Source organism: Entelurus aequoreus, linkage group LG11, assembly GCF_033978785.1.
Source record: "Entelurus aequoreus isolate RoL-2023_Sb linkage group LG11, RoL_Eaeq_v1.1, whole genome shotgun sequence".
Classification (NCBI taxonomy): Eukaryota; Metazoa; Chordata; class Actinopteri; order Syngnathiformes; family Syngnathidae; genus Entelurus; species Entelurus aequoreus.
In genome coordinates this window covers 9,468,947-9,482,205 of record NC_084741.1, presented here as the reverse complement: position 1 = coordinate 9,482,205, position 13,259 = coordinate 9,468,947, and the positions used below count along the sequence as shown (strand labels likewise).

Here is a 13,259-nt window from a genome sequence, read left to right as displayed (position 1 = left end):
TGTACTCCCGGATGATGGCGCCTGAAATGCATGAATGTAACATAACGCAGCCATCATCCCCCGGCATCTTAAAGGCCTACTGAAATGACATTTTTTTATTCAAACGGGAATAGCAGATCCATTCTATGTGTCATACTTGATCATTTGGCGATATTGGGGGGCGGGGGGGTGCGGGATGGGTTGCGGGGTTTGGTGGCGTTGGGCAGTGTTGGCGACCAGGCCTCTTGTTTATTTTTATTTATTTTATTTTAATTTTATGTTTTTTTTATATGTGTGTATGTATGTGTATATGTATGTAGGTGAATTTATGTGTATATATGTGTGTGTGTGTGTATTTGTATGTATACAAGCATACATATGTATGTGTATATATATGTATATACATATTTATATGTATATGTGTAGGTGTGTGTATGTGTGTGTGTGTATATATGTATATGTATATATGTACATGCATATATATGTATATATAAGTGCAGTGTTTCCCATAAACTGCCAAGATACCGGTGGGGGCGTGGCTATGGGCGTGGCCACCACGACATCATCCAGTAATTTGCATAATTTACTACAATGATATGATTTTCTCTAAAAAGGCTCAAAAAATGTATACTTACTAATTAATAATAACAGTTTTGTTTTAAACGTCCATCCATCCATCCATTTTACAATATAATTACAACACTTTATGTACATATTTATATACAAATTTGAACAATAAGTTATTCCCTGAAATATATTTATTAATTGTGGTTCTTACAAAAAATATATCTTATAAAATATAAAAGCTAAAATGTCTCTTAAAGCTCTGCCCCTTTAATTAGTGCATACTAAATCATTTAACTTTAGCCTACTACTACAAGCATATTATTTACCAGCAACATAAAGTGAAACAGAGGCAGAGGTGTCCTGCCACAGTCAGTAACAAATAAACAGAAAACAGTAGTGGTCAAATACAAATAAGGCAACAAGAGAAGTTGTGAGCCCTTTGAACAACAGTAGCAGGAAACATGAACGTGCACAATAATGCCACCAATAAATGCTAGCAGCTCTGGAAAGATTATGAGGATTTTTATGAGGTGACTACCCTCGTTATAAAGTGGAACCGAGCATCCTGTTCCTGTTCCACCAGGAGCTGTTCTACGAGGACCGCCACTACCACGAGCACTGTTTCCGCTGTTTCCGCTGCGACCGCTCCCTGGCGGACGAGCCCTTCACCAACCAGGAGGAGGCGCTGCTCTGTAACGACTGCTACTGCAACGAGTTCTCCTCCAAATGTGTCGCCTGCGACAAGATCGTCATGCCGGGTGAGTGGTCCTTTGATCCTGGGACGCCATCATCTTCTGCTCTGCTTTTCATGCATGACATATCCCAAAATATTACAAATAATAGTAGGCTAATATAGCTAATATAGACACTTACGTCATGTGTTGCCTTCATTATAAGACTTTTAAAGTCCTTTTGATAGTAGGCTAATATAGACACTGACATCATGTGTTGCCTTCATTATAACACTTATATAAGACTTTTAAAGTCATTTTGATAGTAGGATAATATAGCTAATATAGACACTTACATTATGTGTTGTCTTCATTATAACACTTATATAAGACTTTTAAAGTCATTTTGATAGTAGGCTAATGTAGCTAATATAGACACTTACATCATGTGTTGCCTTCATTATAACACTTATATAAGACTTTTAAAGTCATTTTGATAGTAGGCTAATATAGCTAATATAGACACTTACATCATGTGTTGTCTTCATTATAACACTTATATAAGACTTTTAAAGTCATTTTGATAGTAGGCTAATGTAGCTAATATAGACACTTACGTCATGTGTTGTCTTCATTATAACACTTATATAACATTTTTAAATTCATTTTGATAGTAGGCTAATGTAGCTAATATAGACACTTACATCATGTGTTGTCTTCATTATAACACTTATATAAGACTTTTAAAGTCATTTTGATAGTAGGCTAATATAGCTAATATAGACACTTACATCATGTGTTGTCTTCATTATAACACTTATATAAGACTTTTAAAGTCATTTTAATAGTAGGCTAATGTAGCTAATATAGACACTTACATCATGTGTTGTCTTCATTATAACACTTATATAAGACTTTTAAAGTCATTTTGATAGTAGGCTAATGTAGCTAATATAAACACTTACATCATGTGTTGTCTTCATTATAACACTTATATAACATTTTTAAATTCATTTTGATAGTAGGCTAATGTAGCTAATATAGACACTTACATCATGTGTTGTCTTCATTATAACACTTATATAACATTTTTAAATTCATTTTGATAGTAGGCTAATGTAGCTAATATAGACACTTACATCATGTGTTGTCTTCATTATAACACTTATATAAGACTTTTAAAGTCATTTTGATAGTAGGCTAATGTAGCTAATATAGACACTTACATCATGTGTTGTCTTCATTATAACACTTATATAACATTTTTAAATTCATTTTGATAGTAGGCTAATGTAGCTAATATAGACACTTACATCATGTGTTGTCTTCATTATAACACTTATATAACATTTTTAAATTCATTTTGATAGTAGGCTAATGTAGCTAATATAGACACTTACATCATGTGTTGTCTTCATTATAACACTTATATAAGACTTTTAAATTCATTTTGATAGTAGGCTAATATAGCTAATATAGACACTTACATCATGTGTTGTCTTCATTATAACACTTATATAAGACTTTTAAAGTCATTTTGATAGTAGGCTAATGTAGCTAATATAGACACTTACATCATGTGTTGTCTTCATTATAACACTTATATAACATTTTTAAATTCATTTTGATAGTAGGCTAATATAGCTAATATAGACACTTACATCATGTGTTGTCTTCATTATAACACTTATATAAGACTTTTAAAGTCATTTTGATAGTAGGCTAATGTAGCTAATATAGACACTTACATCATGTGTTGTCTTCATTATAACACTTATATAACATTTTTAAATTCATTTTGATAGTAGGCTAATGTAGCTAATATAGACACTTACATCATGTGTTGTCTTCATTATAACACTTATATAAGACTTTTAAAGTCATTTTGATAGTAGGCTAATGTAGCTAATATAGACACTTACATCATGTGTTGTCTTCATTATAACACTTATATAACATTTTTAAATTCATTTTGATAGTAGGCTAATATAGCTAATATAGACACTTACATCATGTGTTGTCTTCATTATAACACTTATATAAGACTTTTAAAGTCATTTTGATAGTAGGCTAATGTAGCTAATATAGACACTTACATCATGTGTTGTCTTCATTATAACACTTATATAACATTTTTAAATTCATTTTGATAGTAGGCTAATGTAGCTAATATAGACACTTACATCATGTGTTGTCTTCATTATAACACTTATATAAGACTTTTAAAGTCATTTTGATAGTAGGCTAATGTAGCTAATATAGACACTTACATCATGTGTTGTCTTCATTATAACACTTATATAACATTTTTAAATTCATTTTGATAGCAGGCTAATGTAGCTAATATAGACACTTACATCATGTGTTGTCTTCATTATAACACTTATATAAGACTTTTAAAGTCATTTTGATAGTAGGCTAATATAGCTAATATAGACACTTACATCATGTGTTGTCTTCATTATAACACTTATGTAACATTTTTAAATTCATTTTGATAGTAGGCTAATATAGCTAATATAGACACTTACATCATGTGTTGTCTTCATTATAACACTTATATAAGACTTTTAAAGTCATTTTGATAGTAGGCTAATATAGCTAATATAGACACTTACATCATGTGTTGTCTTCATTATAACACTTATATAAGACTTTTAAAGTCATTTTGATAGTAGGCTAATATAGCTAATATAGACACTTACATCATGTGTTGTCTTCATTATAACACTTATGTAACATTTTTAAATTCATTTTGATAGTAGGCTAATGTAGCTAATATAGACACTTACATCATGTGTTGTCTTCATTATAACACTTATATAAGACTTTTAAAGTCATTATGATAGTAGGCTAATATAGCTAATACAGACACTTACATCATGTGTTGCCTTCATTATAACACTTATATAAGACTTTTAAATTCATTTTGATAGTAGGCTAATATAGACACTTACACCATGTGTTGTTTTCATTATAACACTTATATATGACTTTTAAATTCCTTTTGATAGTAGGCTAATATAACTAATATAGACACTTACATCATGTGTTGCCTTCATTATAGACTTATACACGGCTTTTAAAGTCATTTTGATAGTAGGCTAATATAGCTAATATAGACACTTACATCATGTGTTGCCTTCATTATAACACTTATATTAGACTTTTAAATTCATTTTGATAGTAGGCTAATATAGACACTTACACCATGTGTTGTTTTCATTATAACACTTATATAAGACTTTTAAATTCATTATGATAGTAGGCTAATATAGACACTTACACCATGTGTTGTTTTCATTATAACACTTATATAAGACTTTTAAATTCCTTTTGATAGTAGGCTAATATAGACACTTACATCATGTGTTGCCTTCATTATAGACTTATACACGGCTTTTAAAGTCATTTTGATAATAGGCTAATATAACTAATATAGACACTTACATCATGTGTTGCCTTCATTATAACACTTATATAATACTTTTAAAGTCATTTTGATAGTAGGCTAATATAGCTAATATAGACACTTACATCATGTGTTGCCTTCATTATAGACTTATACACGGCTTTTAAAGTCATTTTGATAGTAGGCTAATATAGCTAATATAGACACTTACATCATGTGTTGCCTTCATTATAACACTTATATTAGACTTTTAAATTCATTTTGATAGTAGGCTAATATAGCTAATATAGACACTTACATCATGTGTTGCCTTCATTATAACACTTATATTAGACTTTTAAAGTCATTATGATAGTAGGCTAATATAGACACTTACACCATGTGTTGTTTTCATTATAACACTTATATAAGACTTTTAAATTCCTTTTGATAGTAGGCTAATATAGACACTTACATCATGTGTTGCCTTCATTATAGACTTATACACGGCTTTTAAAGTCATTTTGATAATAGGCTAATATAACTAATATAGACACTTACATCATGTGTTGTCTTCATTATAACACTTATATAATACTTTTAAAGTCATTTTGATAGTAGGCTAATATAGCTAATATAGACACTTACATCATGTGTTGCCTTCATTATAACACTTATGTAAGGCTTTTAAAGTATTTTTTTGTAATTTTGGTCCAATATGGCTCTTTCAACACATTGGGTCGCTGACCCCTAGTACACATTATGTGTACCTCATGTTTGTGGTGCTGCATGTTCTTCTTTCCACTGCTGCAGTACTGAACTGCTGGTACATCTTCCATACATAATAGTCCTGATTTGCACAAAAAAGTAGACCTGGCCCTAAAACCGCAGCGTCATCACCGAGCAAACCGGCAAGTACTGTAAAGTGAAAAAAAAAGTGTGAGAAGATGGATTGTTCAGTGACACGGCGAGGGAAAAAGGCATGAATCCATCCTGTGCGGACTGTCGCCAGTTTCCAACAGCGGTAACCCAATGTGGGGCTTGTGGTGTTAGGACTTCACATAAATGAGCAATAAATCGAAAATGGCTTTTTATGCATTTGTGCGCTATGCAAACGGTCCTGTAAAAGCACCGCAAGACAAATAAGATTTTTGTGCTACCGCCACAGGTAGCAGGAAGCTGGAGTACGCGGGGTCCACGTGGCACGAGGGCTGCTTCACCTGCCACGCCTGCGAGCAGCCCATCGGCTCCAAGTCCTTCATCCCCGAGAAGGACGAGCACTACTGCGTGCCGTGCTACGAGGACAAGTTTGCGCCGCGCTGCACTCGCTGTAAAAAGGTCAGTGAACGCATCCGCAGGAAGACACAAAGGGGCTCGGTCCAATCTGGTGTCACTCCGGTTCCAAACATTTCGCATAAAGTGTGCGCGTGTATCATCAAGGAGTGTTCAAATGCAGAGGACAAATTTCACCACACCTAGTGTGTGTGTGTTATGTTTGACAGAGGAGGAGTTGACGGCACAGACACCAGGGGGCAGTAAAGTTCTATGATTTATTATACATATAGCCAATATATATCATAATAATAAACAATACTAACTAAAACTACAGAATAGAGTGTGTGACAAAACCCAAGAGTGTGTGTGTGTGTGTGTGTGTGTGTTTGTGTGTGTGTGTGTGTGTGTGTGTGGCTATGTGTATGGTTAGTCCATGGGTGTCCTGGGTATGACGTTAAAGTGCATCGGGCAGTGGAGGCTCCTCTATGGGGTCTTGGGGCACTAGGAGGTTAACCCCTTTACTACCGTCACCCCAGGTGGCCATTGGCAAAGGCCTAGTACTTGACTGCCCCCGAGCCAGGGATACGGTGAAGACCTCAACGGCGGAGCAGGCGGAAGACAGTAGATGTAAGAACTACCACAACGACTGCGATGGCGGGAGAAGGCTGCAGCAGAAAAGGGTCCCCGGTCGTCTTGGACTCCATGCCACTGGACCCTGACCCGATTCTGTCAAGGATCGTGTGGTGACTGTCTGTGCACCAGTCTCCCCACATAATACAAAGTCACGCACAGGCATCCTCCACAAAGGGATACACCCCTACTAGGAGGATCGTCATACTCGTTCGAGTGACCGCCGATGATGGTTAGCTGAAGTGTTACCAAGTGTTGAGTAGAGCGAGAGAAGGGACAAAGCAGGAGGGCAGTCCGTGAGCAGGCAAGCGGTCGAGGGCAGGAGAGAAGCGACAAGGTCCGTGTCCAGGCAAGGGGGTCGAGGAACGAGGAAGGCAGTCCAAATCCACAGGGGAACGACAAGAGATCACAACGGGTAACACTTGGGAAAACACTGCAGGAGGACAACAAGGACATCAGAGAGAAACAGAGAGCATAAAGCTGGTGTCGGCTTACGATACACAAAAGATAACTAAGTTCCCGCCAGGATCCTTGGGTCCACTGGTCCTTATACAGCTCGCCCTCATCAGTCCCAGGTGTGCAGATTGCCGATCGCCCACAGCCTTGCCGGCATGTGGCCTGACGCGGCCAGCACGAGCAGGGGCGTGTCTCGGTGCGCTGCCAGTGGAGGTGCTGGCAGTCCCAGCTGCCGGGGAAAAGTGGGTTCGAGCCCGCGCCGTGACACAACCCCCCCTTATGGACAGATTCCATATGTCCCAAGACTGACAACAGAACAACAAAATCAAGAGACAAGGGAGGGCGGAGGGGAGAACTGGTGGTGGTGGGTCGCCGGCCCAAGTGTCCCCGAAACTATCGGGGACGAGTCTGGTGGCGGCGGCGAGTAGACCGCCGCTGCAGCCGGCGAGTCGAACAGTCAATGAATAGCCACCCTCTAGGCCGACGGAAAGGCGGACGCGAGTGGCGTCCAAACCACTGCAGCCGGCGAGTCGAACAGTCAATGAATAGCCACCCTCTAGGCCGACGGAAAGGCGGACGCGAGTACCACGCCCATGACCTGGGCGTCGCTGCTGTTGGCTCCAAAATTGTCTATGCACTGGCCACCGTGTGCGCGCCTGTGCCGGAAGTCGCGGGAGCGACAATGCAGGAGACGAGGAGGATGATGTCGTCGAAGCCGGAGACGAAGAGGGCGATGTCGTCAGAGCCGGAGACGAGGAGGTGGCTGAGGTGCAGAAGCATGTGCTGGCTAAAGTGCTGAAGCTGGCGCTGCTGGCAAAAGTGCTGAGGCCGGCGCTGCCCGCCGAGGTGCTGAGGTCGGCGCTGCCGGTCGAGGCGCTGAGGTCGGCGCTGCCGGTCGAGGCGCTGAGGTCGGCGCTTTTCTGTCTATACACTGTGTCTGCTTGTAAGTACTCTGTGTTTGTGCGCTGCCGAACATGCTCCTCTGCTCGTAAAACCAGCAATGTCACGACGTGACGACGCGCCGTCACGCCCGTTAAAAAATAAAAAAAATTAAAAAATTGGAACCCGGTACTTTTTAAATAGAGTATAGTACCGTTTTTGATTGATTAGTACTACGATACTATACTAGTACCGGTATACCGTACAACCCTACGCACTAATTTTATAAAGTATCTTTTAACTGGAAGATGAATTTGAACAATGTATCTGTTTGCCAGAATAAATGTGGCCCATTGCTTGATTTGGCCGCTCAGGAAAGGTTTGCCCTCCTCCTTGCAGACCCTGGCCAAAGGTGGCGTGACCTACCGGGACGAGCCGTGGCACAAGGAGTGTTTCGTGTGCAGCAGCTGTAAAACGCAGCTGGCCGGCCAACACTTCACCTCGCGGGACGAGAACCCGTACTGCCTCAAGTGCTTCGGCAGCCTCTACGCCAAGAAGTGCGAGGCCTGCAGCAAACCAATCACAGGCAAGGAACAAACAACACATTTTCTCAATTCAGGGGAGAAGGAATGCGGTGGGTCTAGATTAAAGGAGCCATATGTAATAATGTCATGTCAAGTCATCATTAAATGGCCCTGATATGTCAAAAGGCATTAATAAAGCATGTTATTTTCCAATACCTCTATAACTCATAACAGTAGTTCAGCCAGGATATGCTCATTTCAAAATCAGATTTACAGCCCCGAAATCTGGTTTTCATTTCGATGCCCCGCCCTTCACCTTTTGACCAATTAGAAAGTCTGAGTGTCCAGGTTGCCAGTTACACACCGCCATCTTCGTCTAGCTACTGCCACCGGTAAAGTTACTAAACATGTCAGACCTTAGTCAATCTAAAAGTTACCATTCTCAACGTATTCATGACAAAGCCAGGAACAAAACCAGCCTTTGAAAGATGGAGAAGATTTTTTCATCTGACGCCAAACTTGCTAATTTCTTCCTTGATAGGTAAGTCAGGCATTTAGGTGTTCTTATTACTTGTAATAAATGGAAATGGACATTTGGTGTGTAAACTATATTGTCCAATACAGTGTATGATCTTGTCTAACAAAGCTAGTATGTTCCTGCAACCAATGCTTAGTGTGATGGTGTTTAGCTCCTCGTGTAATGCTTAGCATTACAGTCAATGACACATCGACATACAGGCTAACGGGCAAAATATATTTCAGACAAATAAGACCTACAGGTATGTGTATATGGGAAGTGTCAGTGCTTATTTCCTTCTCAATATGCTGATACACTAAGGAAATGGGTTCCAACATTTCAGCTATCATCATGGCAATGTGAAAGAGTTTTTCTTTTAATTTAATTTAGTTTAATTTTATTTTATTTTACTTGATTGTATTTATTTATTTGTTCTTTTTTAAAATGTTTATTTCATTTCATTGTATTTATTTTTATTTAATTGTATTTCTTTTAATTGTATTTTATTTTTTATTTTACTTAATTTCATTTCTTTCTTTCTTTCTTTTTAATTTTTTTATTTCATTTCAACAATTTATTTTTTATTTAATTGTATTTATTTTTATTTTATTGTATTTTATTATTATTTTTACTTCATTTTATTTATTTTTTTCTTATTCAAATTTTTTTCTTTCATTTCATTGTATTTATTTTTATTTAATTGTATTTCTTTTAATTTAATTTAATTTTTTATTTTTTTTATTTTACTTAATTTCATTATTTCTTTTTTAAATTTTTTATTTCATTTAATTTTATTTCTTTTTATTTCTTTTAATTTAATTATATTTATTGTATTTAATTTGACGTCATTTTATTTATTTTTTTGTTAATTAAAAAGTGTTATTTAATTTCATTGTATTTATTTTTTATTTAATTGTATTTATTTCAATTTAATTTATTGTATTTAATTTATTTTATTTTTAAAAAAAAATTTTCATTTCATTTCATTTTATTTATTTTTATTTCATTTTATTTATTTTAATTGTATTTTATTTATTGTATTTTATTTGACGTCATTTTATTTATTTCTTTTTTTAAAATTGTTTTTTCATTTCATTGTATTTATTTGTATTCATTGTATTTCTTTTAATTTAATTTTATTGTGTTTTATTTTATTTATTATTTCATTTCATTGTACTTTTTTTTATTTAATTGTATTTATTTTATTTATTTATTTTAATATATTTTATTTTATTAGGGCCGGAGCAGAGAACTGCAAGGGTCCTATTAGCATGCTCGATACAGATAACAGGCAAGATACTACCTTGAGGTGTCCCCACAGCGTTGGTGAGTGGGCGCTCGTATCGCGAGCAGGCCCATAAAAATCATGACAAATATTATTTACATATTCAGTAATTATAGGTGCGTTAAAGATCAATTGCATTAGCTTCTTGTTTCATATATGTGAATAACAAGACTATCAATGTTATTATTAGCAATAAAGATAATCTGTGTCATCATTATTACTATTATAATTAATTACCAGTGCTACTCTTCTCTTCTCTTCTTTATTGGCAGGTTTGGGGGGGGGCAAGTACATCTCCTTCGAGGAGCGCCAGTGGCATCAGCCGTGCTTCACCTGCTCCCAGTGCTCCGTGTCGCTGGTGGGCGCCGGCTTCTTCCCCGACGGCGAGCGCATCCTGTGCCGCGACTGCCACAACAGCCTATAAACATCCGCCTCCCGTCAGACTTTTTTCTCCTGCAGGAGCCAAAGTCTTGGAGGTAACACGGGAAAACTCACGCAAAAACCACACAAACTTCCTTGTGCTGTTTGGACCAAGCTTTCATCATCATCATCATCATCATTGTTTTTATTTTTGTTTTGGCAATTGCATTCTGTCACACATCGCCACCATCATCTTTATACGTGCATCTTGACCAAGGCGTTTACATTATAGCAACACACCCAAATGTTACTATTTTGTAGGGGAGAAAACAAATATTACCAGCTTTATAATAATTAGCCTTATAAAGGGTGTATAAGTTGTTTATTAACTTACTTGTTAATGCGTCACACTGTCAATATGGGGTATTGTGTGTCGAATTTGGAGGACAAAAATGAATTATTCCATTGTGGAATAAGGCTGTAACATAAAATGTGTAAAAAAAAAGTGTAGTTTTTGGATTACTTTTAAATGTTCATAAATTTGCAAAAATCTCTGAAAAAGAAAACCTTTTTTTTTTTCACACTGTCATGGGGTATTGTGCGTCCAATTTTGAGGACAACAATTAATTATTCCATTTTCTGGATTCACTGTATATTGCTATTAGCCTTATGATCAGGTTTATATTACCATATAGCTCAAATAAAATAGCTACTTTTAATAAGTAGTTAATAATATTTATTAATCTTTTTAAAAGTGTTTAACAGCATTACAAACCTACTTATAAACTATCTCTAAACCCGTTATACGCGTACCTTTATAAATGGTTTCCAAATGGGTTAATAACTAGGTTAGTAATGTTTTGTTACATCTTATGTTACAGCCTTATTCCAAAATGGAATAATTCCTTTTTGTCCTCAAAATTCGACACACAATACCCCATAATGACAATGCCAAAACGTTTTTGGATTACTTTTAAATATTTGTAATTAATTTGCAAAAATCTGTGAACATTTTTTTCCCCACCCCTCCCCCAACACTGTCATTATGGGGTATTGTGTGTAGAATTTTGAGGACAAAAATTAATTATTCCATTTTAGAATAAAGCTGTAACATAAAATGTTTTTTTTTACCATTTGTAAACCCTTTATAAGATATTATTGTCATGATCATTAAAGTAAATTTGCACTTTTGGACTATTAAGATGCTAACAAGTTGCATGCACATAAAATTCACAAAATACAAAAAAAAAAAAAAAACACGGCACAAAACCACTTTTTTTGTCATTTATCTTTCCTTTTTTTTCATTTAAATTATTCTGCCTTATTAATTCAACTCGCTCTTATCACCGTTTTTGCTTTGGGAACCTTTTGAAGCATGCTGGCGCTCGCCCTGCAATACCAGTGTGTCCCTCTAGAGGTGCTGGGGAGTCAAAAGAGTGCAAAACAAAACACTGAAACGTGCGAATGGACGACTATTCATATTTGTTGATTCTACATATAAGTGGCCAAGTTCTGTTCGTCAAATTTCAGGTCCAGTTAGCTTGCTCTTATACTTAAAAACACATGCTGGTACTATGCTGCCCCCTGTTGGTCCGGAGCCTTTTCTACAATTTTCTACAGCAAGTATAATCCTAAATATGCTCCTTTTAATTTGTTATGTCAGAGTATGCATGTTTTACTTTCTTTTTGTGTATTTGTCCTATTTTTGTCTCTCTTTTTTCATATTTTACTGTAACAAATGTGACAAAAGTATTACAATATATATATACATATATATATATATGTATGTATGTATTTCATCATTTCAGCTTTGATGCTGGTGAGTCAGAGTTGGCAAATGTGCTTTTTTAAATAAAGAAGAAGAAGAGAGAAACGCCATGGAGCCGTTTTAAGGGTTTGATGTTATTGTAAATGTTCATGCTTCAATGATGGCGAGTTTTGTGTGTCGGTGGATAATAAAGGGAGGAAAAGATTATTGCCGTCTGTCTTGTGTTCTTCAACTGAAATATCTTTCAGGAGGTCAGAACTGATTTTCACGTTGGGAAGGAAAAAGTCTTCTAGTCTTTTGAATAAAACGTACAAAAACCCTGAAGTGGTGGAAAGTGAAACTTTAACTCATTTTCCTGTGAAAATACGCCTCCTAAGTTCAAATTTATGGAGGTTAATTTGGGTCTTTATTACAAAAGCTTTTTTTTTTTTTTACACTGAATTTATGTAACTGAATTTTTATGTTAAAAGAAAATAATGTTTTAAAATTCAATGTATGAAAAGTCACTGTAAAAAAAATTCAGTGTAAAAAAATTAATTGTATAAAAATTATTTAAAAAAAAAAAAAAAAAAGTCACCATAAAACAATTCAATGTAAAAAATTCAGTGCAAAAAAATCACGGTAAAACAATTCAGTGTAAAAACTTCAGTGTAAAAAAATTCACTGTAAAAAAAAAAATTGTATAAAAATTCACCGCAAAATAAGTGTGTGTAAATATTAATTGTATAAAAATTCACTGTAAAAAAATTCAGCATAAAATAATTCAGTGTAAAAAAAATCACTGCAAAAAAATTCACTGCAAAATAAGTCAGTGTGTAAAAATTAATTGTACAAAAATTCACTGTAAAAAAAAAAAAAGTCACCATAAAACAATTCAATGTAAAATTTCAGTGTAAAAAAATTCACGGTAAAACAATTCAGTGTATAAAAATTCAGTGTAAAAAGATGTACTGTAAA

General features: G+C 35.5%; 1 protein-coding gene across 1 annotated transcript in view; it reads left to right on the top strand.

Annotated features, from left to right (window-relative positions):
• Positions 1 to 12,695, top strand: part of fhl3a (four and a half LIM domains 3a) — a 106,881-nt gene extending 94,186 nt beyond the window's left edge. Inside the window, exons 3-6 of the mRNA XM_062062405.1 lie at positions 1,130 to 1,304; positions 5,777 to 5,946; positions 8,248 to 8,434; positions 10,447 to 12,695. Coding sequence (XP_061918389.1) covers positions 1,130 to 1,304; positions 5,777 to 5,946; positions 8,248 to 8,434; positions 10,447 to 10,598 — 684 coding nt within the window. The 3' untranslated portion in view covers positions 10,599 to 12,695. The remainder of the gene's footprint in view (positions 1 to 1,129; positions 1,305 to 5,776; positions 5,947 to 8,247; positions 8,435 to 10,446) is intronic.
• Positions 12,696 to 13,259: the final 564 nt, after the last annotated feature.